The following is a 22,990-nucleotide window of genomic DNA, read 5'->3' on the forward strand; positions in this document are numbered from 1 at the left end:
CAATAGGTAATTGCTTCATTTTGCATATGCATGACTTTCTTTATTATACTCAAAATCGTATTTTATTATACATGTTATAAGGAAGTTGTTTACGTGCATATAGGCTCCTTCACTGCCGCTTTCTGTCGTGTATGTTTGCGAGTGAGCCACAAGCAGACTGGGTTGCCAGGGACTACAGGACAAAATACCTGTTTCTGACTATAACTATTAGCAAGGTCTGGATTTGGCACCCTGCCAGCTATACTGATAATCGTCGTCGTCGTCGATCTACTCATATCTGAGTATTCGTGACCTTTCTGATGAAGTTTCTCCACTCATGTCGATCTTGTGCTTTGGTGTAACAGCTGTAAATTGACATTTTGGTTACGAAACAATTCCATCTGTCCACCTGAGTCTCTGTCTTCCTCTGCTTCTCTTCCCTTTTCCGAACATTATCACTTTCTCTAGATTGACTCCTTCTCGCCTGGCAACATGTCCAAAATACTGTAACTTCTGTTTCCTCACTGAGTTGATGAGTGAGACTTTCTCTCCTATTTCATGCCGAACACTCTCATTTGTTCTTTTGGCAGTCCATGGGATGCATGAAAGTTTTCTCCAGCACCACATATGAAACGCTTCAATCCTTCTTTGATCTGCCGCATTGATCACCCACGTTTCACACGCATATGTTGCGATCGGGAAAATCAAAGAGGAGACAAGTCTAATAATCTTTGTTGACTTGCTGATGCTTCTGTCCTTCCATAGCTTGTGCATGGTGCACATTGATGTTTTTGCCATTGCTATGCGACGTCTGATCTCAGTAGAGCATCCGCCTTGGTTTGAAATCATGGATCCAAGGAAGTTGAACTGTTTGATAACCTCAATTGCTTGGTTTCCTGCATGAATAGTGTTATTCTCTTCTTGTTGGTTGATGACCATCACCTTAGTTTTGTTTACATTTAGACAAAAGGCCAAAGTTTTCACTCTCCGTCCTCACTCTTTCAATCAGCTCCTCAAGTTCACAAGCACTGTCTGCTAGTAGGGTAGTGTCGTCCGCATACCGTAAGTTGTTGATGGTTCTGCCTCCGACAGATATTCCAATGCTGCAACTCTCAAGGGCCATTCGCATAATATACTCTGCAATATGCATTAAACAGATGAGGAGACAAAATGCATCCTTGTCTCACCCCTTGCTCGATTTTGAACCAGGTACTGTCACCACATGTTGTTCTAACAATTGATTCCTGATCGTCATAGAGTGTCCTAAGCAGTTCTACCACATGTTTTGGGAAGCCCATTGATACTAAGGTGTCCCACAGTTTTTGATGTTGAACAGTATCAAATGCTTTTGAATAGTCGATGAAGCACATGTAGACTGGACGGTTGAATTCAATAGCTTTCTCTGTAATATTTCTGATGTTTGCTATTTGGTCTCTTGTGCCTCTGCCTTCCACAAAACCAGCCTGCTCTGGGGGAATCTCACAACACATGTGCTGTTTGATCCTCTCAACCATAATGTACAGCATGATCTTACTTGCATGGGAGATTAGAGATGGTCCTGTTGTTTTTGCATTCTCTTGTGTCGCCCTTTTTGGGGAGTGGTAGGAATATTGATCTGGTCCAGTCTATCGGCCAGCTCTTGTCTTTCCATAGAAGATTGCATAATTTGTGATTCACATCCACTCCTTCATCTCTGGTTTCTTTGATCAACTCAGCTGGCCGGATATCATCATATGTTGTCTCAGTTATCCTAGTATAATCATTGATAAGCTGAAGCATATTACAATGTGAAGAAAGATTATTAATTTTATGTGAGTTAATTTTCTTACAGTCTTCGCTACAAAGTTGACCATATAAGAATTTTACTTAATGACAACAATTTTGATGTGTTATGTCTTACTGAAACGTGGTTGGATAATAATATTAGTGATAATGAGATACAAATTGATGGTTATAACATAAGTAGGCTTGACAGAACCCATATGCAACACGGTGGTATGTTATGTTATGTTAAAGATGGTATTATTTTTAAAGAAAATTCCAATTTGCATAATTGTTCATATGATGTTGAAGCTTTATGGATAGAGCTCAATTTGCCTCATACCAAGCCTATCCTTCTTGGTACTGTTTATAGACCACCAGATTCTAAAGCTGAATACTTGGACAAGTTGGATGCAATCTTTCAAAATAATACCTCCCTTTATGATGATGTTGTTGTAGTAGGTGATTTTAATTTAGACATAAGTAAGAAAATTAACTCACGTAAAATTAATAATCTTTCTTCACATTGTAATATGCTTCAGCTTATCAATGATTATACTAGGATAACTGAGACAACTAAATCTAAACTAGACTTAATTTTTGTGTCAAAACCTGATAAGGTATATTCATCTGGTGTTCACAGCCTAGGACTTTCTGATCACTCTCTTACATACTTAATTCGTAAAAATAAAAAAGTAAACGTTCCTCCTAATGCACATATCAAATGCATCCCCGGCCCCTGCGGACCCGGGGATGGCCGGGTCGTGGGCCGTGGATTTTGGGTTTAAAAGTTCAAGTCCCGGGTAAACACCTGGCCAGTCCCGGACCCACCGGCACAACTCTCAGCCACTCCCGGCCCCGGGCGAATATCGATGCAAACCCGGGTATTCCTCGGCCCAAGTTCCCGGCCCTGAGCATCGGATATAGGCCTGGATCTACATATGGTTTTAATATCGCGGGCTCAAAATTCGGTATTCAGGTATGTCTTCACTAAATGGACTGCCGAGCTCTGGACATGCTGGGAGGATTCAAACGGTTCAAATATAGGCCAACATCTGTTGCAAATACGTCAGTTACTCACCTTGTTGCGGAACATCTAAAAACGAAATTAGGCTACCTAGATTCTCGTCACTAGTGCAGAGCAGCGTAATTCTCAGATATAGGCATACTGTTTCCACTTTCGGACTAACGTCTATTATGTCTAATGACCCTTTTTCGGACGAGCACACCGTCGAAGGAATTAATATACTAAGTATCAATATCGGATCCCAGTCACCCGACTTTCCCGTAGTCAGTTCGTGTAATTGTCATGCTTTACAGTGGCAGGGGAACGGGACAAGAGGGGGATACCTGTGTACGTGCCATCAAGTGCTATATTTAATATGCATGCATGCTTGTTCTAAATATATTATGAGGCATGAATCGGGTCGGGAATAAACCAGGAATATCGTATTGATATAGGGCATACATGTAGGTCTATATGATAAAAACATCAAAGATATGAAAGAAACAGATCACTGTTTACATCTGTCCACGATTATCACGGGAGTGGCGAATGTTCGATCTTTGCATGAACATTTTAAGCACATAATATTATAGGCCTATATATGATTTTTTTTATGTCAATCCAAAATGCAACTTCGATAATTATAATGAGGCTACTCTGTAAAGGCCCATACCCCATCCAAATAGGCCTACCTTGTATCTTGTTTAAAATCAAATGACCATCTATCAAATTTTTGGCACACTATAGTTATTAATATTTTGTTTGCTCATGAGGCTGTCATTTTGGGTAATATTGTAATATTTTATTATCACGGTCAGTTTTGTTTTTAAGTGTAGGCCTAATAATTAAAAAATTTACTCTTGGCGGGTGGTTAAAGCTTTAAAAAAAAAAACCAATACATTTGGCATAAATAAGCGTATAGCAGGCTCTCGTTTGAGCGTGCATGTCAAGAAGCCAGTGTGGTCTGGGTAAACATGTTAACTTTAGAGCCCGCTAAATAGCAGATACATGAACTATTATGGCAACATTTGGAAACAACAGCCAAGATTTTGTTTTTGGAATGGATTTATATGAACAATAACATTATTAATGTGGCGACTAAGTGGATTATTAATATACATCCACGGCTCAAGTGCACTGACTAAGTGATAGGAATCCTGACCCATAAATGTGGACATCCTTACTAGCAAAGCACGGCCCATTTTACTGGAAAACCCGGGTAAGTTCTGACATAATCCCGGCCCGGCTCGGGTAAAGTCCGGCCCACTTTCCCGGGGTTTTGGCCGACGTCTTATACCAGTCCCGGCTCCCCCCGGGATACATTTTGAGTCAAATCCCGGGTCACATGATGTCAAGTCCCGGACCATCCCCGGGTCCCCAGGGGCCGGGGATGCATTTGATATGTGCATAAGATCATAAAATCTAGATGTTTTAAGAACTTCAATGAGCACAAATTTATTGACACAGTTAAGAAAACTAATTGGGATAAGATACTTATGTGTAATGATGTGGACAATGCCTATAAAAGTTTTCAAGACATGTTTGACCAAGTTTGCAATTTGCATTGTCCTGTGAAAGAAAAAAGGATAAAGGGATCACTTCCTGAGTGGATTACAAGTGATTATATAAAGCTTTCCAAAGATAGGGATCATTACTATTCAAAAGCACATAAATCCAATAATCCTGATGATTGGGCGATGGCTAGAAAATTAAGAAATGATGTAAACAAACTTAATAAAACATTGAAGAAGAACTATTGCAATGATGCTATCAATAATAATATTAATGATTCAAAGAAATTATGGGGTACTATAAGGAAATTAATTCCAAAAAATATGTCTTCTGCTACTAATGTTCAAACTAAGGATGGTTTTACTTGTAATGATGCTGAAACAGCCAATCAGTTTAATACTTATTTTACTTCTATTGGTAATACCTTGGCTGATAAGTTTAATAATGATGATTGTAATATTGTTTTGTCTACTGGGGATTACATGTATGAAGATTTTCAATTTGATATCATTACTCCAGATTTCATCTTTGATCAAATTTGTAACTTTGCAAACAATAAGTCTTCAGGTATTGATAACTTCAGTATTAAACTCTTGAAGATAGCTGCACCAGTAATTTGTCACCCCCTTGCTTATATTTGTAACCTATCCATGTTCACATCTACCTTCCCAAGTGAATGGAAGAAAGCAAAGGTTACTCCTATATTCAAGAGTGGTGACAAAAGTGATGTCAGCAACTTTAGGCCCATTTCAGTTCTTCCCTGTATTTCAAAGATTTTGGAGCGTGCTGTACATGATCAATTGTATAATTATCTCACATGTAACAATATTTTGAATCCATGTCAATCAGGTTTCAGGAAAAATCACAGTACTAACACTGCTCTTTTAGATGTAACAGATCATATTCTCAATAACATAAACAATGGTAAAGTTACAGGTTCAATTTTCTTAGATTTAAAGAAGGCATTTGACACGGTGAACCATGACCTTCTTATTTCTAAACTTAAATCATATGGTATCAAAGGTAATGCAATTAATTGGTTTCACTCCTATCTTAGTGGTAGATCTCAGGCAGTAAATATAAATTCTACCCTTTCAGATTTTAAGGAAATTGGTATCGGTGTCCCTCAAGGATCAATCTTGGGACCGTTATTATTCAATGTATTTGTTAACTCTCTGCCTGAGCCTGTAAATTCTAACTGTAAGTGTGTAATGTATGCTGATGATACAACTCTTTTACTTAGTTCATCTGATCCCAATATTCTGCAAAATGATCTTAATGCTAACCTGAATAACATTGCTGATTGGTTCCAGGCTAACAATTTAACTCTAAACATAAAGAAAACTAAACTGATGTTATTTGGAACAAGACAAGCTCTTCACAAGTTTAACAATGTTTCTCTTGTCTATGGAAATGAACAAATTGAAAGAGTGGAAAAGTTTAAATATTTAGGAGTTACCTTTGATTCACATCTATCATGGAATGAACATGTAAATTATTTATCTTCTAACATATCTAAGCGTATAGGAGTTATTAAGTAGAGTAAAGCAATACCTTCCTTTGAAAACTGTCAAAATGCTTTCGCAAGCCCTTGTCTTTCCTCATTTTGACTACTGCAGTTCTGTTTGGTCCAATTTCAGTGCCTGTCACAAAAATGAGCTCCAAATTTTGCATAATAGGCTAGCCCGTGTTTTGCTCTCCGCAGACATCAGAACTTCAGTCGACAATATGATGAGGGACCTGGACTGGGTTAAACTTAGCTGTAGATGGGAGCATCAATTACTTATTTTAACTTTTAAATGTCTCACACAAATTGCTCCTGAGTATCTTTCTTCTAATTTTACCTTCACTCATTCTACACATTCTAAATGTACAAGGGGTCAATCTCAAAACAGCTTGGTTGTTCCAATATGGAAAACCTCTTCTGGAAAGAAAACTTTCCTTTACAGATCTTCAGTTGCTTGGAACAAGCTTCCTCCCAATCTTCGTATCAATTTTAATTCAATGAGTTTGGGTGAATTCAAAAATGCAATTGGTCTGTAAGTTAAATTGTATAATAATTTGAGCTCAACAATGCTGCATTTTGTTTTGTATCATGTTTGGTTCTTTCATTCTGTATAATATATATTTCTATCTTGTTATTATCATGTCCATGTATATAGAATTATAATCAGGTCTTCCAGGGAGACCAGTACATTTGTATTGATGTAATTTCCTGAATAAATAACGAATAAATAACGAATAAATAAAAAAATATCCTGGTGCTTTACCTGTCCTCATTTTCTTCATTGCCATCACCACTTCTGATCTCAGTATGTCAGGTTCATCTTCATCAACCTCAATTGGTTCTGTTTCACCTCCTAAATGTAAACCATCTTTACTTGCATACAGCCCGTGACAGTGCTGTTGCTACCTCTGTTTGATTTGATCACTCTCAGTTAGAATTTCACCATCTTCATCTTTGATTACATCCAGCTTTGGTGTTTTCTTCCCTGTGATTTCTTTCACTGCTCTAAAGAGATCCCTGGAGTGGTTGGTAGAAGAATGTGATTCAACCTCTTTGTGTTTCCTTTCAAGAAAATCCTGTTTATCTTGTCTGGTTCTGCGTTGAATTCTCCTGCTTAGGTCTTTATACTGCCTTTTGTCCTTCTCCGTTGGTATGCCTCTTGCTTTCACCTGTCGTCTTTCGTCTGCCATTGTACCCACTTCCTCTGATATCCATGGCAACGGGTTTTCTTTGGTTTGCAAGTTGTTCTGTGCTGCTGTAGAGATTGCCTTCTTGGTTTGTTCCCATAATTCATTAGGTGTCCACTCTTCTTCCTGTTCAAGGAGTATCTGAAAAGAGTTCCTGACTTCCACTCGGTACTGTTCATTCACGATTAACATCATATCTACGTGGAGGAGTGTCCTGTTTGACTGACTTAAGCTTTGATCGAATTTCAGCAACCAGAAGCTGGTGATCTGAGCCACAATCTGCTCCTGGTAGGGTTGTAAAGGGGTGGAAAGTTTCCGGGAATTTTGGAAAGTTTCCCGGAAAGTTTCGGGAATTTTGAAGGGCCCGGGAATATTGGGAATTTTGGGAATTTTCAATATTGGCTTTTATTATGTTTTTTACTTGTATTTTAATATCTAATCATTCAGAAAGCAAATTGAAAGCAAATTTAATCTTTTCACAACATTATATATGATGTTTACAATCAGATAAGTGCTACCAATGAAGAATAGGCCTTGTTTATATGTTCTTTTACCACAGATTTTCAGTATTAAAAAAATTACAAAGATTTTTTCACGTGGGATTTTCTAAGTCCGGGTTCTAAGTCCAGCATCTTGCATATTTTCATCCTTAAATGTTGTATATTTTGGGAATTCCCAATATACCATTATAATAGCCAATTGCTATTTCGTAACCAAAAATGTACGCAGTTGGGATTTATTCAATAGCTTTGAGTCACTGAGACAAACATTCCTCTTTATTTTGCCTTTAGAATATGGTAGTCATTTTGATTGACGATGCAAATTGCCATGTCATATAATTGACTTCATCAATTGAACTTTAAATTGCTATGAAAATGGACAATATTCTTATCATTTTCAGAAATCATTTGTTAAATAATTTAACAGCAAAAGAGTTCAGTGGAATGATAGACATGTACAATCCTATCAGGTATTTACAAAAAAATGTTTTAACGTACCGTATGACAATTTCAAAGAAAAAATTTGGGAATAAACCTGTTGAATTCTGCACCTTGAAGATGATGAATTTGTAGCAATAGAGCTGACATCATAGAGGTATTTAATTGCATCCAAAAGTTGAAGAAGCATTAGGAATGGAGTAAAACAGTCAATTTAAGAAAGAAATTAACTTACATCAAAAATGGTAAAATATGAAAGACTTTGATTTAAATTCATTTGGTGATTTAAAAAAAAACATTTGATTTAAATCGCACCAACCCTGTTGAATATGAATGCTGTAAAATTTGTGTTTTGGCATCGAAACATAATTGGTGATTATGACAAATAATTGGTGATTATTTGTATTTTAATTTTCAAAAGTCCAACCAAACGCAAAAAAAATGCGTATGTAGGCCTTTATCATGGTACATGTGTATTTTGGTACTGAACAGGCGATGTTAACTCCTGTGCATTATCTCATGCAAGATCTTTGTAGTTCACATCTTATGAGCTACGCACTGAATGAGAGTTTAAATTTAGTATTCAAGATCAATTAGTTGGTAGCTAGTAACAAAAATGTTGATAGTGCTAAAGTATTCTATTACTAAAATAATGGTTCAAGTCTTTATGTAATATTAGATTTAAGATAATGAGTATCCCTTCAGAGTTGTAGTTATTGTTCAAAAACTCATTGTACTAGCTAGTGTAAGATGTTTTACAGAACAAAAACATAACGCAGTAAGATCCGGTCATGCTTGTTGTTTACTTTGATAAAAATGGTTATTGATCATTCTTGAAGTTCTTTATTATGATTGTATGCTCTTATAAATTACTCTAATACCCTAATCTACACAGTGACTCCCCTGTTTACACTTTGATTTTTAGATTTGAATGAAAATTCCCGAAAATTCCTGAAAATTCCCAATATTCCCGAAAATTCCTGTTAATTCCGTTAATTCCCAAAATTGCGGTGGAAATTTTCCCTCCGAAAATTCCGGAATTTTACAACCCTAACTCCTGGGTATGTTTTTGCTACCTTTACACTCGACCTCCATCTTCGTTTGATTAAGATGTAATCTATCTGATTTCTGGTCCTCCCATCTGGAGATATCCAGGGGTAAAGCCGTCTAGGATTCTGTTGGCATAGCGTATTTGTTACGATCAGCTCATTTTCGTTGCAGAAATCAGCTAGTCTTTCCCTCTCTCATTAGCTTTGCCCAGTCCAAACTTTCCAACGGCATCATTGTTAACCAGGTCATTTCCAACTTTGGCATTGAAATCCCCATGATGATGGTAATATCTCTATTAGGAATTTTGTTGATGGTTTCTTGGAGTTCATGGAAGAAGGAATCAATTGTCTCATCATCTGCTGTCGAGGTTGGAGCATATGCCTGAACTACTGAGATGTTGACAGGTCTTGCTTGGAGACGGATGGTTATCAGTCTGTCACTGATTGGATTGTAGCCGAGGACACATTTTGCTGTTTCTCTTGATAGAATGAAACCTACTCCATTCCTCTTTAGTCTATCTGAGCCAGAATAATATACAGTATGTCCATCATCAAGAGAGAAATGACCTTTGCCAGTCCACCTGACTTCTGCTAATCCACAGATCGGAATATTACATCTCCCCATTTCTCTTTGTGCAGTTTGCTATCATCTGTCATACTTCTCACATTCCATGTGCCAAAACGATTATTATGCCTTAAGTTTAAGATTTTGTCCTTTGTTCCAGCCCTTTCATCAGCCTGTGAAGCGTCATTACAGGACCTTCCAAAGGTACACGTTTGTTGCCCGTTCCTTTCCCCTCCGGGGCCAGAGGTATCACCTTGGTTTGCCGGGCTGGTGACTGCCCCACTCTTAGAAGACTTCATCATTTAGGTTGTCTTTGGAAAAATAGTGAAGTGGGTTCCCGTTTCCTTCTTCACCAACAGTAGTCCTCTAACTCGACCATTGCTGCCAGTCATAAGAAAGATCAAATCATCCGACTGCCAACTTCCACCATACTGATAATGGTTAATTGGAAATCTGAAAATAAACACTTATTTTGTAAATATGAAATTGCTGTTAATGGAATAATTGATATATTATACATACATTTTGTTTTGTCAACGATAAAAATCCATTCACAAATAAGGTTTTTAGGAACCATTTGACATGCACCCCTGCTGATCCAGGCTACTGATAAGCTGTCAACAAGTGACCACTAATTCAACAATTATAATGAGCAATTATCAGACCAGACAGGAACCAAGCTGGGAACCATCACTAATTGATGTTGGGAGTGACACTAGTGTGGGGGGGGTTAAATACCAGTAATTGGGGTAGATAGTTGCTTTGGTTTTATACATTTTGGTAGAGCAACTGGGCAGTTAGTAGTAACAATTATAATCAACACATTCAGAAAATAAAGATTGAATTGAGCCAGGGAACTCCTGGGATTGAGTAATCAGTCGTTTAGTCATCTGAGCCCGAGGTGGAATAAGTATATATTGTTGGATTGTCAGAATGTTCAAAGTCATGTCATAAAACGTAATAACAAAGTCGTCTGAATATAGATTGTTGGATTGATGCAAAACTCGGAGGATGTGATTTCCATTGATCCCTTTGTTTGTACAAGTATAAATTAAGTATAAATTAAATGTAGACCTATTTAACACGTATTTTTCAATTTAGCTTATAGTATGTCATTGGTGGTATTCGTGGTAACATTTCCAACCCGGTTAGTTGTGCATGTGCTACACACAAAAAATTACTAGCATTCCAAGTACTTGTCAATGTAAAATTATGAAACATGAATTTCATCCATGGTGTTGTCTTTTTAAAGACATTTCTTGTTTTAATTTTATATGTTGATATGTTTTTTCTTACCTTTGAATTGCAGGTTCCGCAGTGGAAGGACATTAAAGTCTTACCAAGGTAAGGTATAACAAGAAACAAGATAACAAATCTTAAAGTTCTGATTATAGATCTGATTCAAGTCATGAAATATCATCTTGTGTGAAGCTTTTTTTGATAAGTAGTGTAACAATCCAGGATATAATTATTAACCAGTGTTAAACTTTTGTCTTTCAGTCCACACAAAGACATTATTCAGAAAGTAGCTTATCTGAAGAACACATCTCGTTATATTGCTATCAGCAAAGAGGGCGCTATATCAACTTGGGATACGCAGCTGCATCTTCAGAAATCAATCAAGGTAAGGTGGTTTCTAAAACTATTGGCAAGCTGCAAGCACTTACGTGTGAGATGGCAACATTGGTTACATTTATTTGAGACATTCTCCATTGTTTCTGCAACATAGAAGAATTCCATTTGATTTTCTGTGCATTCCCCATTGTTTGCTATCTCTCAATCAAATATGCAAGCAACAATTACTAACATCAGCTCTTTTCAAGAACATTTGGAAATAATGTGGATGACAATGTTATAAAAATGGAAATGAACAAAAAAATGAAGACAAATTTGCTTCCACTGGTCAGCAGTCTAAAAAGAAAAATAGCAGCAGCACTAACAAACAGTGGCGTAGATTTCTTTATGATATGGGGGGATGGGGGATTTTCTTGAAGTATAGTGAATCCAGCACCGTTTTGCGACAGATATAAGTTCATGGTACAATGCGCTCGAAAAGTTTGCCGTACTGTAGCTAAACTATGGTGCAAAAATGGAATAAATATTCCAAAAGCGCGCAAAAATGGGCACTTTTTAAAGTTTTGGGGCTATAATGACAAAATATAAGGTTAATTTGATCAGAAACCCACATACAGGTGTCAACATTGGGGGATGATTGTATGGACCATTCCCCTAGCAAAATATTGGGGGGATTTATCCCCATCCCCTGGGATATACGCCTATGCTAACAAACAAAACTAAACTTAAGCAGTTTGTTCAACTAGTTAAGATGCATGCTATGTGCGCTGATGGTGTGCTTTTTTGAAATCCTATGGCCATAAAATTGGCACATGATTAATTAATAGAATTAAAAAATACACAAAATAGTGGGACATGCATGCAGGACAGTCATTGGACATGTGTGCAGCACAGTTTGCATGCAAGACAGTCTGAAGATTTTATATAAAGTGGATGTGAACAACCAAAGACTTAGTCATCTGACAAATGAAAGAGAACAAGGGGCTAGTTTTGAAGCAAATAGTTCTGAAATATAACAGGGAGATGCATTTTTTTTCATTGTTTGACTGTCCTCATTTTGACATTTTTAGTGACATTCGATTAGAGTTACAGCACACTGTATCCCCTAGAATGCTCTTAATCATAATTCTAAACATTTACATTGACTTTTTGTCCTCAATTTCGTAATTTACGTTGTGTATTTTCTCTTATTTTATGTAGCAAGTAACCAATGAATCAGTAAAACCAAGAGATATGTGGGTAACAACATTTGTAGTGCTTCAAAACCTGAATAAGATTGCATTGTCATTCACCAGCAAAGAAATAGGTAAGCTTAGTTGGTCCAGTGATAATATGTGTATAGTGTGTCTCGTCTCGGGTTGAGAGTTAGTGTGTCTCTTCTCAGGTTGAGAGTAACGCCATGATGGATTTTGCAGTGGCAGCTTTTAATCGGCGTGTTTACACGGGGTGCATTGTCAGTGTATGGACAAATTGCCCCTCTACGCATGGGTATATGCCCCAGGGGATTAGGATACTGTGTGCTATTCAAATCTGCCACTGGGAAATACAACATGGCAATTTTCTCAACTTCAATTAGGTTACATTACCAAGGCATATGTGGATCACAACGTTTGAAGGTTTCCAATGATCATTTTTAGTGTATTTGTTACAAGAAGAAAAAAGGAAAGTTGTAGTGGTTGTTTTCATTTTGAAATTCAAACTTTTGTTAGTCAAATGGATAACTTAGAGATTTTAAGCTAGTCATCAATGTAGTATCATATTAATGGTCAAACCAATTTATCTATAATGTTGTAAATGGGCATTGATTTAGTGTTCTTTATAAATGAGTATTAATAACCTTAAGAAAATACCTTCATTTAAATAGCAATACTTTTTGCGATGGATATTTTGATTTTTAATTTTGATTGTTCTGTCTTTCTGTTCTAGTGTTTTATGACCTGAGCTCCAAATTGGAATTCAACACACAATACAAAGTCTATGGTTTAGAGAGTACACCACTCAGTATGGACTACTGGGGCAATCCACAGAATCCTAACGAATCCATTCTAGTGATGGGCGATACTGCTGGCAATGTCAATGCATTTGTCTTCTCATCAACCAGTATTGCATTATTTGACCGACCATCTCAGAGTACTAGTGATGGGCAAGGTAATATGTTTGATATAAATATGTTCAAAATTTGTAAGCTGTAAAGCCATCTTAATTTAATAGTTATCTTAAAGTTCCTGAAAGTTTGAAAACCTAATGCTGAATGCATTTTGTTTTTGTTTTTTCCCCTTTTTTTATTGTCCATGCATAGATGTTTTTAATTAAATTTTGGTAAAATTTAGAATCACTGGGAGATGATAGAACAACCCTTGCTGTGGCAATTTGTACCTGACATACAGGCAATCTATTACGCAGTTAAACGTTTAGGGAGTTCGTTAAAAAAGGATGATAAAAATAGTACAGTGTACATAAAAGAATACGCACACATGGTTTTACTCACAGGTTTTACTGTTTTGAATACTAGGAGAATTTCTGGATTTAGGCTATTTATTACCTGATGGTGTCTGATGTGGGATTTTTTTGGTGGGTTTTATAAATAAAAAAACCAGAAAAAAAATTAAATTTATACGTCCAGCTAGAATAAAGCGGGCGATTTTATTAATGCGCACATGAGCTTTAAGACTAACTATTTAATTTAAGGTAGCCTAATGTGATGCCTCACTTTCCCCAAAAAAGTACCACCAAATAGTCAAATAGTACTTTGCAGAAACAAAACGCAAGAGTGAACAAGCAAAGAATTTAAATATTCCAGCCAGAGGTTAGTTACTAAATGAAAAATCTTTGTAATTTATAAGGTGCAAAAATAAAGATTTTGCAGTGTAAAATGTCTGACCATGATCATAACTTGCATGTATATCAAATTTTAATCAAATTTGCCTGTTACCACAGAATTGGACCAATTTACTAGGGTTCACAGCTTGCCCACCAGTAGTTCAACTTGGCCTTGTATTTCTAAAATATTTTGTGCTATACATGACCAATCAAGTATTGTCTACTTAGTGCCTGCCCTAAGTGAGATCAAACTTAACCAATTTCAAATTTACATCTGGACATCCATATGCAAGTAAAAGATGATGTACTTACAGCTCTCAATTCCAACAAGCAAGTACTACATTCAAGCCTTGGTCAGTATTCATCATTAATCAGTAAGAACCAGCAAGCTGTATCTCTTTGTTAGTTCTTGAGAATATAATATTTTGTAGTAATCCTTTGACGAGGGCATTCTACCGTGATGTTGCAAAGTCAGAGCTAACAATGCAATGGCGCAAAGTTCATTCATAAAGTTCCACTCGGCAACAGCAGATCGTCTCAGCAGCCAATCACGAGACAAGTGTGTTTCAACGCAGTAAATATGTGATCTACGCTTAGAATGCGCTCTCGTCAAAGGTTTACTGCAAAATATTATAAAAGCATTATATTTCATCCAATTGTCATATCATGAAATCTAGTTTCTCAATATCCTACTGATTGTACTTACTTGTACTTACATTATTTTTTTCTTTCAGATCAAGTAGTCAATGTGAATTTCAAACATCTCATAAAGGATAAATTCAAGTATTGTAGATTGGTGAGGCATCAAGACCATAAAGAATGGGCAAGACAAGGTAAAGTACATGCGCATCCACACCCCCACACACATGTGTAACCATTGCAGATGTGGGCAGTGACACACTACTTAAGTTTAATTTCCAGTACTGCAGACACACATTTGAGTTTAAGCCTTAGCAGGGACTGTTATTATAGTTTTCTTACAGCTGATCTACATATATACTGACTCTACACCCCAACAGGTTGCTGTTTCTTATCTTCAACTGTGGATGTTGTTGATGCATATTTATATTATTTAAAACATCAGCACCGTCCTGAAAGCACAGTTGTCCACTGTTACACAGTAAATCTCATGTGTGTGTCCTTCATTGATAGTGTTTACAAAAGCACACATGCACACACCCCATCTCTACCCCATCCCACCCACACATCAAAATAAAAATAAAAAAGGAATAGGTAAGACAAAGGTCCATTAAACTCAGTCATCAATATATTTTTGAAATGTTAACTTTGCAATTCTGTACATAAAATAATAAGGTACATGTCATTTGCTGATCACTAAATTCTCTTTAAGTGTAAATCATGTTCGCAAGTGAATGGTAGTCTTTCAGGCAAATGTGTCTGTAACTATTATCTTACAAGTGCAATACTTGTGCTTTAATGGAGTCCCAAATATCTTTTATTGAAGCCTATGGTTAGCTAATTTGCTAACTTTTGTTTTCATTACCTTAACCAGTGAAATATGCACAGCATTTAGACTGTTTCATCTCATGTTCAACTACAACTCGTAATGCCATGGTGCTAGGCTGGATTGAGAAAGCAAGACAGCGTATGAAAACGTAAGTACATCAACTTATTAAAGCACAGTATGAGTAAACAAAACTAAATTTCATCAAGTACTCTATAGATATGCTGCATAAAAGATAATTTTAAGAAATATTGGCTCTTTAGCCAAACTTCAAAAGCATTTTGTACTTTGGTGTGTTTTGAAAATAAAATATACTGCGCCAATAAAGTATCCTTACACTTGGAAAAATAATCACAATTTCCAAACTCAACAATATTGGGGGAAATTTGTTTTTTTAATAGATGCACTATCTAAATCCTGCACATTATGACACCACGTTGAATCCAATGTGACTTCAAGAAGCAAAGTTACAAGCATTTGATTAGACGAAGGTCCAGTTTTAAAAGTGACAAACTGGCCTATTCAAAACTTCACAGACTAGACATCTGGTTTGAGAGTGGTGAATGGCTAATTTATGCGTTTGGCTTTAATTTAAAACAAAAGGAATAAAAGAAAACTGAAACAAAAGAACTGACAAATAACATGAAAGTTATGAAAAGTACAGAGAAGTAAAAACTGAAATAAAAACTGCTTTAAATAACGCAACATTGAAGAAACTGTGTTGCCTCTTTGTTGCGCTTGTTGGAATCTTTTTGCGCCTTGTATAAGCCAGTTTGTCACTTTTAAAACTGGACCTTCATCTATTCAATTACTTCTTGAGGTCACATTGGATTCAATGTGGTGTCACAATGTGCAGGATTAGAAAGTGCATTTAAAAAGAACAACAAGTTTCCCCAAATATTGTTCAGTTTTGAAATTGTGATTATTTTTCCAAGTGTAAGGATACTTTATTGGCGCAGTATAGAATTGAGTTGATTTAAAATTTATATCCTCTGCGGTACAACTTGTTATGCCTAGGTTGATTGATGCTAGGTAGATTTGAGAAATCACAAATCACTGCATTGGGTTATTCAAGTTAAAATCCTGACACCCATATGGAAAACATAATCTTCCACATGGGTTTGTAGACTTCGGGTAGACTTCAAAATTAATGGAGTCACCCATTCAGATAACCCCATTTAAAATTCACACTCCCTGTGTGAAAGATGAAGAAAATGTCTTCCATAGGGGCGGGTGGATTTCAACTGGAATAGCCCATTTACACCAAACCACTAAATATTTTTACTACCAAGGACACATTATTTAGGTGTAAAGGGTAACACACATCATTTATTTCTATTCCATTACTGCAAAAATAGTGTGGTTTAAAACTTTTTTTGCCCAAATATTTGAAGGGGTGGGTGTAATAAAGTCCTAACCCACCTAAAACACATGTTACTGGTTTCGCGATAAGTTGTTTTTTGACCAAGTACATGAGAATTTCCATAAGTAAAGTATGTATAGGATAATGGCCAAGGAATGCTCCGCGGCTCAGCCATTCTTACCCACTCACGTTCTAATCCTTGGCCATTAACCGACTTAATACACACCTATGACGTCGCGCTATTGTTTTACCGCTCCATTATTTTTCACGAATGGAGTGTTATTGAAATAGGTTGCTCTTTACAAATTGATCAATTACTCATTGATGCGGACAATACACTAATATAATGATCGTACTAAATTTTAGAGTGCGAGTGCAAAAATAGTCCGACTCAGCTTTATGTAAAATTTCTATAGAAATACCCATCATATCACGATCCAGGTGTTTAGTTCAAATCATCCGTAACCACCTTCTTGAATTATAAAGATTTAAAATGTTTGTTACACAAATTGAATAAACGTAGATTAAGTAAAATCATTAAAGTGATTAGACCATCAATAGTTCTTTATGCCCACTTCTAATGTATTAACTGTTGAAGTAGTTGCGTCATGTTGCGTTTAGGTCTCTATTTTGCATAATAAGGAAAATTGGCAAAAGGTCATATAGCATGTATAGGCTCATATGAAATGGTCATTACAGTTGTCAACCTCAAGAAAACTACACCTATCGCTATACCTGAGCAATGATACTCTTCTCTGTGAATCGAGTTTACGATTTTGGAACAACCATGCAATTATGGACACTATTGTTTATCTTGGATAATTTTGTGATGGAATCATTCGAGGATATATATCGTTGATTCGCAGCAGAAGGACCAAAATCAGGTAAGAAAAGGTACGAAAATTTTAAATGTACTACAACACATTTTACCTAGGCCTATTATTGTCCTTGAACTTTGTCGGCAAAAAACAAAACAAACTTCGCCGCCTTCAACGCGAAATAAAAGCCACCTCAACTTCCAGTCCCCCTTCCGAAATCAAATGGAGCGTCCCTAACATTGTAATATTTAATTACCGTATAATGGGGGTAACTTCGGTAAGCGGGTAACTTTGGTCGTTCAAATATATTTTTAAATGGTCATATTTCCACAGCAATATTGTTTTTAGTCATATTTGGTGTCAATTTGTTAAGAATAGTCGCTCATGTCCAATTTAAGAAATTTAAGAAAAAAAATTGGCATTTTTGACCAAAAATGAGCATTTTTTTACATTTTTTCAGACAAAATAAAAATCGATATTTGTGAGCAAGGATGCGTGCTTGCTTAATTTTGCATGGGGATAAATGTCACAAAAAACAAAACCTTGCCCATATACAGCGAAGATCAATTTTTTTCATTTTCTTTTCTTCATGGAATGTAATACTCTGTCCAAAGTTGCCCCAAATGCGGGGTAACTTTGGTCAGGCTATTTTCAACCCCTAGGTATATGTAGCAATGTTGCCCAAAATATGACAAATTATATGTAGGGCCTAAGCCACTGAAAACGTATAAAAATATAAAGAAGGAAAAAAATGTTATAAAAAACAGTAAGCGAGAAAGAAAGGTCCAAATAAATAAAAGTAAAGGCCTCACTAAGTAAAGCCTAAGTGAGGGTAAAACACATCTTGCATAATAAGTACAACGTACTTAGCCAACAATTTAACCTGCCCGTTTTGATCTTGACTTGCTTTTCACAGATTGCATTGTAAGGGCTCGGATAGCGACGTTTTTACGTATTTTGTTTGTGGCACCTAAGAGCAAATCAGACACATCCTTCTGATATCAAATAATTTAGATTTTTATTAAATTCGCGATACAATACACATTTTAAGGCAAATTATTAAAAATTGATATTTTTGAAATTTAACAGTCCTCAAAGTAAATTGTATAAATCTAACGATATGCAGTAAATAGTAGGAAGTTGGGTTGAACAGCCATCAATCATATGAAAATTGTGACCTTCATTATTAAAGATATAGATTTTTTCCTCAAAACACTAAAAAATGTAGGTCTTTTTGGAAACAAATGTTTAAGTTCTATATGAAAGGTCAAATTTTCAATTGAGTCGGCTTTTCATCACAGCTACATAGGCCTATAGTTTAATTACATATCATTAGATTTATAAAGTTTACTTCGAGGACTGTTACATTTGGAAAAATATAAAAAATATGAAATTTTAATAATTTGTATTATATAGCGAATTTCACAAAATTAAAATTATTATTATTATTAGATATAGGGACAATCCTCGTATTCAGCATGCAATTCGATATGTCTGATGTGCTCTCAGGTCCCATGACAATACTGTGCAAATGTTGCTATCCGCTTCCTCAATTTATTGTATTAATGAAAATCATTTTCTTCTTGTTTTTCGTATCATTGTTTTGCATGAATGAAGTGATGATAACAATACCGCACTTTTTCGCAAATACTTGCTTTTCAAAAGTGCAATTGATATTAACACTACATTCAGTAAATGCCAGTACTTTTCCTGAAAAGTATTTGCTTTTCAGAGAAAAGAGAAAGGCATTACTTAATGGCGTGTTATTGTGATCATCGCTCCATTCGTGGAAAATAATGGAGCGGTAAAACAATAGCGCGACGTCATAGGTGTGTATTAAACAAGCATAAAGTATATGCTTTCTTCAACTGTTTTGTTGAAATCATTCGTACAATTTTTACACACAAACCGGTCACTTGTAAATTAGTGGGTTAGGACCTTTTTGCCCCAAGAATTCCACACTACTTTCTAGAACTACTTATGAGATGGATATTTCTTTGAAAAAAATATCAAATCTAGTCGTTGTTGATGTAAGAAACACATTCTCAATGATTACAGATCAAAATTGTTGTTCATAGAAAATCTTGGACCCCAGGTTTAAAGTCGGTAGCAATATAGTGCTAACCCACATTTCTTTTTTGAAGAAAAACAGGGAACATTACATAGCTGTAATCATGCCAATAAGTTCATATTGGTGCAAAAATTACACATTATTTAAGTACAATATAAGGATTACTTTTTATAAAAATGGATAAAGTAGTTGTCCAATCTATATATTTTAACTGCAACTGATTTGAAACCAGTAACAAGTGCACCGAAAAAAGGGGGAGGGTTATGACTATATTACACCCACCCCTTCATTTGTTACATCAAGGTAGAGTGTATACACAAATTCACAGCGTAGGTGACAGCGGAAATATTGTATGTGTAACCACATGAAATGCTCTGCAGAATATGTGTTGCGCTTTACAGCATTTCAGACGTAATCAGGATACAATACAGAATAATGTGATGCATTTGGATAATGTATAGTTTGCAATTTGAATGATGTACAGTGAAGGTAAGGGACTGTGCAATAATTATGAGCCCCTTGGGGTAAATTTCCAAATGGCATGCCAAAATTTGCCACCCCCCCCTCTTCCGCCTGCCAAATTTTACCCTCCCCAGGGCTCATAATTATTGCACAACCTCTAATAAAATGTGCTATTTTGTTTTGTTTCTTTTTACAGGAGTAGTTTTAACATCGCTCAGGGTGTCAATGCATTTGACTACCATGACACATTGAATCTTATTGGTGAGTTGGGTTATGTTGTTCAGTACCCCTCCCAATTTTGTCTTCCCTCCCCCACCCCCATCAGGAAAAAATAACAGAAAACACTATTTGGAAGGTGAAAATGGCCCTAGTTGGGCAAAAATGGCCAGAATTTTCCAGAAAATTGCCCAATTTTAGGACAATTTTCCTAAGGGTTTGTACAGGGCCTTTCAGTATCAATCGTCTCCTTATAGAAAATACTAAGTTGCCTATTCTTTGTAATTATTGGGAGTTAATTCCTGTGATAAAAAATCAAACTTAAGGAATTGTTTTACAAACAGTTATTTATTTTATGGCATGGCAACAGTAAGCATCCCCTACATGTCAGAGGGTGCAAGATGAAGCAGCCAAAACATCCAATGTGATGAAGCAATGTAACATTATGCTGACTGAGCAAATGAAAAAAGGGGAAACTATTAAATCAACATTTTTCAGTTTGTGTGTTTGAGAGCTACTTCAGGAAATCAAATATCACAAAATGTTGGTTGTTCTGGCAATGATTTTTAAATTAAAATTTATTTTTAAATTAAAATTTTTAAATTAAAAATTAAAATTGTTTAAATTAAGATTTTTACATTAAAATTTATGCTCATAAACTGGACAATTTATTTTTGTACTGACTGGAGTTTTTGTGCCAGCCCGATTGAGATTACTGTTCTTTTCTCTTTCTATTTAGCTACTGCTGGTGTCAGCAATCATGTGTGTCTGTGGAATCCCTATGTGGTGTCTAAACCAGTTGGGGTAAGTTGAAATTTTAATCAAATAACTAAAAAGCAAACAGGGCGAACAGTAAGTAGACACTGACATTTTTTTTTACCGTTACATGCAACAAAATAGTTCACTTACATTAGCTTTTGTCTTGTGTCAATTACTGTTAACCCTGTTCATTATTTTTTTTATTGTCAACTGACTTGATAGTTTTAATGTTATGTGACAAGCAGGGATGTAAATCTTCCAGAAATTTCCGGATTAAAAAAAAAATTATATTTCCGGAATGGGATGAAGAAATTGCCTAAACAAGCAAGATATTTCAGTATTAAAAGAGCAAACACAATTTGTAAAGGGGTGATACCCCTTTAACCTCTGCTGTAGCATATTTCCCATACAAGCCCCCATCAATATTTGATGCTGCGCTACGCAAGCACTCGGCCTCCTGGCCGATGACCAAGTTGATTGTCAAGTAATTGATCTGTTACCCATTTACATCCCTGGACAAGATGTTTTTTTATGCTGAGGATCTTTCATGCTGGCCACTGCCCTGCTTTAAACTACTGGCATGACTGTCATTATTGATGGTATTTATGATGCCCTATCAGTTGTAGTGCTGAACAAGTCCTTTGTTTCAACGAATGTTATGTTTGGTAGTTGTAACATGTTGTAGGATATGGGAGGAGGAGATACTTGGTCTCCTGTACCATATGGGTGTTCAAATCCAACAAGTACACACTTGTTCAAATGGAAAATGTTATTGAAATTCTTTACCCGTTCATGTTAATGTTATTCATTTATATGAATATTTTTGTTGCCATGTAATTTCAGCTTCTTCGTGGTCACATGGCTCCTGTTATGCATGTTCAATTCAACTATGGGCGTGGTCAACTCATAAGCTTCTCAAAAGATAAGGTGCTTAGAATATGGGATGTACAACTCCAAGTGTGTCTGCAAAGAATGGCTGGCATGTTTCCTAAAGGACCACAATGTAAGTTTGGTAACAAACAAACAAGAAATTGATTCGTAATAAGGGATGTGCCTACAACGAACAGCTGGAGTGTTTCCTAAATAAAAAGACTGCAATTTATGCTAAGCAATTTTGGCATAAAATTTGTATTATATTGCAAATTTCAAAAAATCAAAATATCAGAAGGACATTCCTTCTATTCAGAATGCAATTTATTTTGTCTGATGTGCTCTCATGTCCCACAAAAAATACTGCGCAATCATTGCTATCTGATCCCTTAACAAGACCATGTCTTTTTTGTTGCAGTGACTACATCACTGTTCTTCCATGAAGACAGATCTCGTGTGTTCATGACCTTCAACTACCAGTTTACTTTACTAGAGATGAAACCAGAAGTCAAAGATAGAATCTTAACTCATGATAAACCAGTGACATCTGCTATATACAGTCCCAGATGTAATCAGGTATGTGCAGTGGTGTAGCCAGGATGTTTTCAGAGGGGGGAGCAAGGTGGCAAACTTGATGAAAATGATCAAAATGGGCTAAAACTACAAAAAGGCCCAATTATCTTAAATACCAGGGTGGCCAGTGACCCATCGTAAAATTTGTCATACCTGGAATTTGTGTGTTTATCTATTTCTCACAAATTGTCATTTTTCCCTCAGGTTTTCACAGCTTGCCAGAATTCAGTTGTTAATGTGTGGATGTTGGACACAGGTCAAAAGGTCAAACAATTTGTGGATTGTCATGGCAGCAGCGAGATTACATCACTGGCTCTTGATCTGAACGAGACCAGGTTGTATACAGGGAGTACAGATGGGACAGTTAAGGTGAGATTGACATGGATTGGTATGTGTTCTAATAAGCTTAATTATAATCACCCATTTCCTAAGGCATGGCTTCAAACCCAATTGCCATTGCAGAAACAGGGGCAGTGTCTTAGCTAGCCAGCCGT

General features: G+C 36.1%; 1 protein-coding gene across 4 annotated transcripts in view; it reads left to right on the forward strand.

The window, feature by feature from the left end:
- Positions 1-22,990, forward strand: part of LOC140143107 (cilia- and flagella-associated protein 337-like) — a 58,665-nt gene that overhangs the window by 17,928 nt on the left and 17,747 nt on the right. For all 4 annotated transcript variants that reach the window (XM_072165158.1, XM_072165157.1, XM_072165160.1 and 1 more), the window contains 11 exons: positions 10,814-10,848; positions 11,005-11,128; positions 12,280-12,385; positions 13,006-13,227; positions 14,634-14,732; positions 15,413-15,515; positions 20,275-20,339; positions 21,034-21,098; positions 21,897-22,056; positions 22,342-22,499; positions 22,701-22,865. In XM_072165158.1, the coding sequence (XP_072021259.1) occupies positions 10,814-10,848; positions 11,005-11,128; positions 12,280-12,385; positions 13,006-13,227; positions 14,634-14,732; positions 15,413-15,515; positions 20,275-20,339; positions 21,034-21,098; positions 21,897-22,056; positions 22,342-22,499; positions 22,701-22,865 (1,302 nt within the window). The remainder of the gene's footprint in view (positions 1-10,813; positions 10,849-11,004; positions 11,129-12,279; positions 12,386-13,005; positions 13,228-14,633; positions 14,733-15,412; positions 15,516-20,274; positions 20,340-21,033; positions 21,099-21,896; positions 22,057-22,341; positions 22,500-22,700; positions 22,866-22,990) is intronic.

Source organism: Amphiura filiformis, chromosome 20 (assembly GCF_039555335.1).
Source record: "Amphiura filiformis chromosome 20, Afil_fr2py, whole genome shotgun sequence".
NCBI lineage: Eukaryota > Metazoa > Echinodermata > Ophiuroidea > Amphilepidida > Amphiuridae > Amphiura > Amphiura filiformis.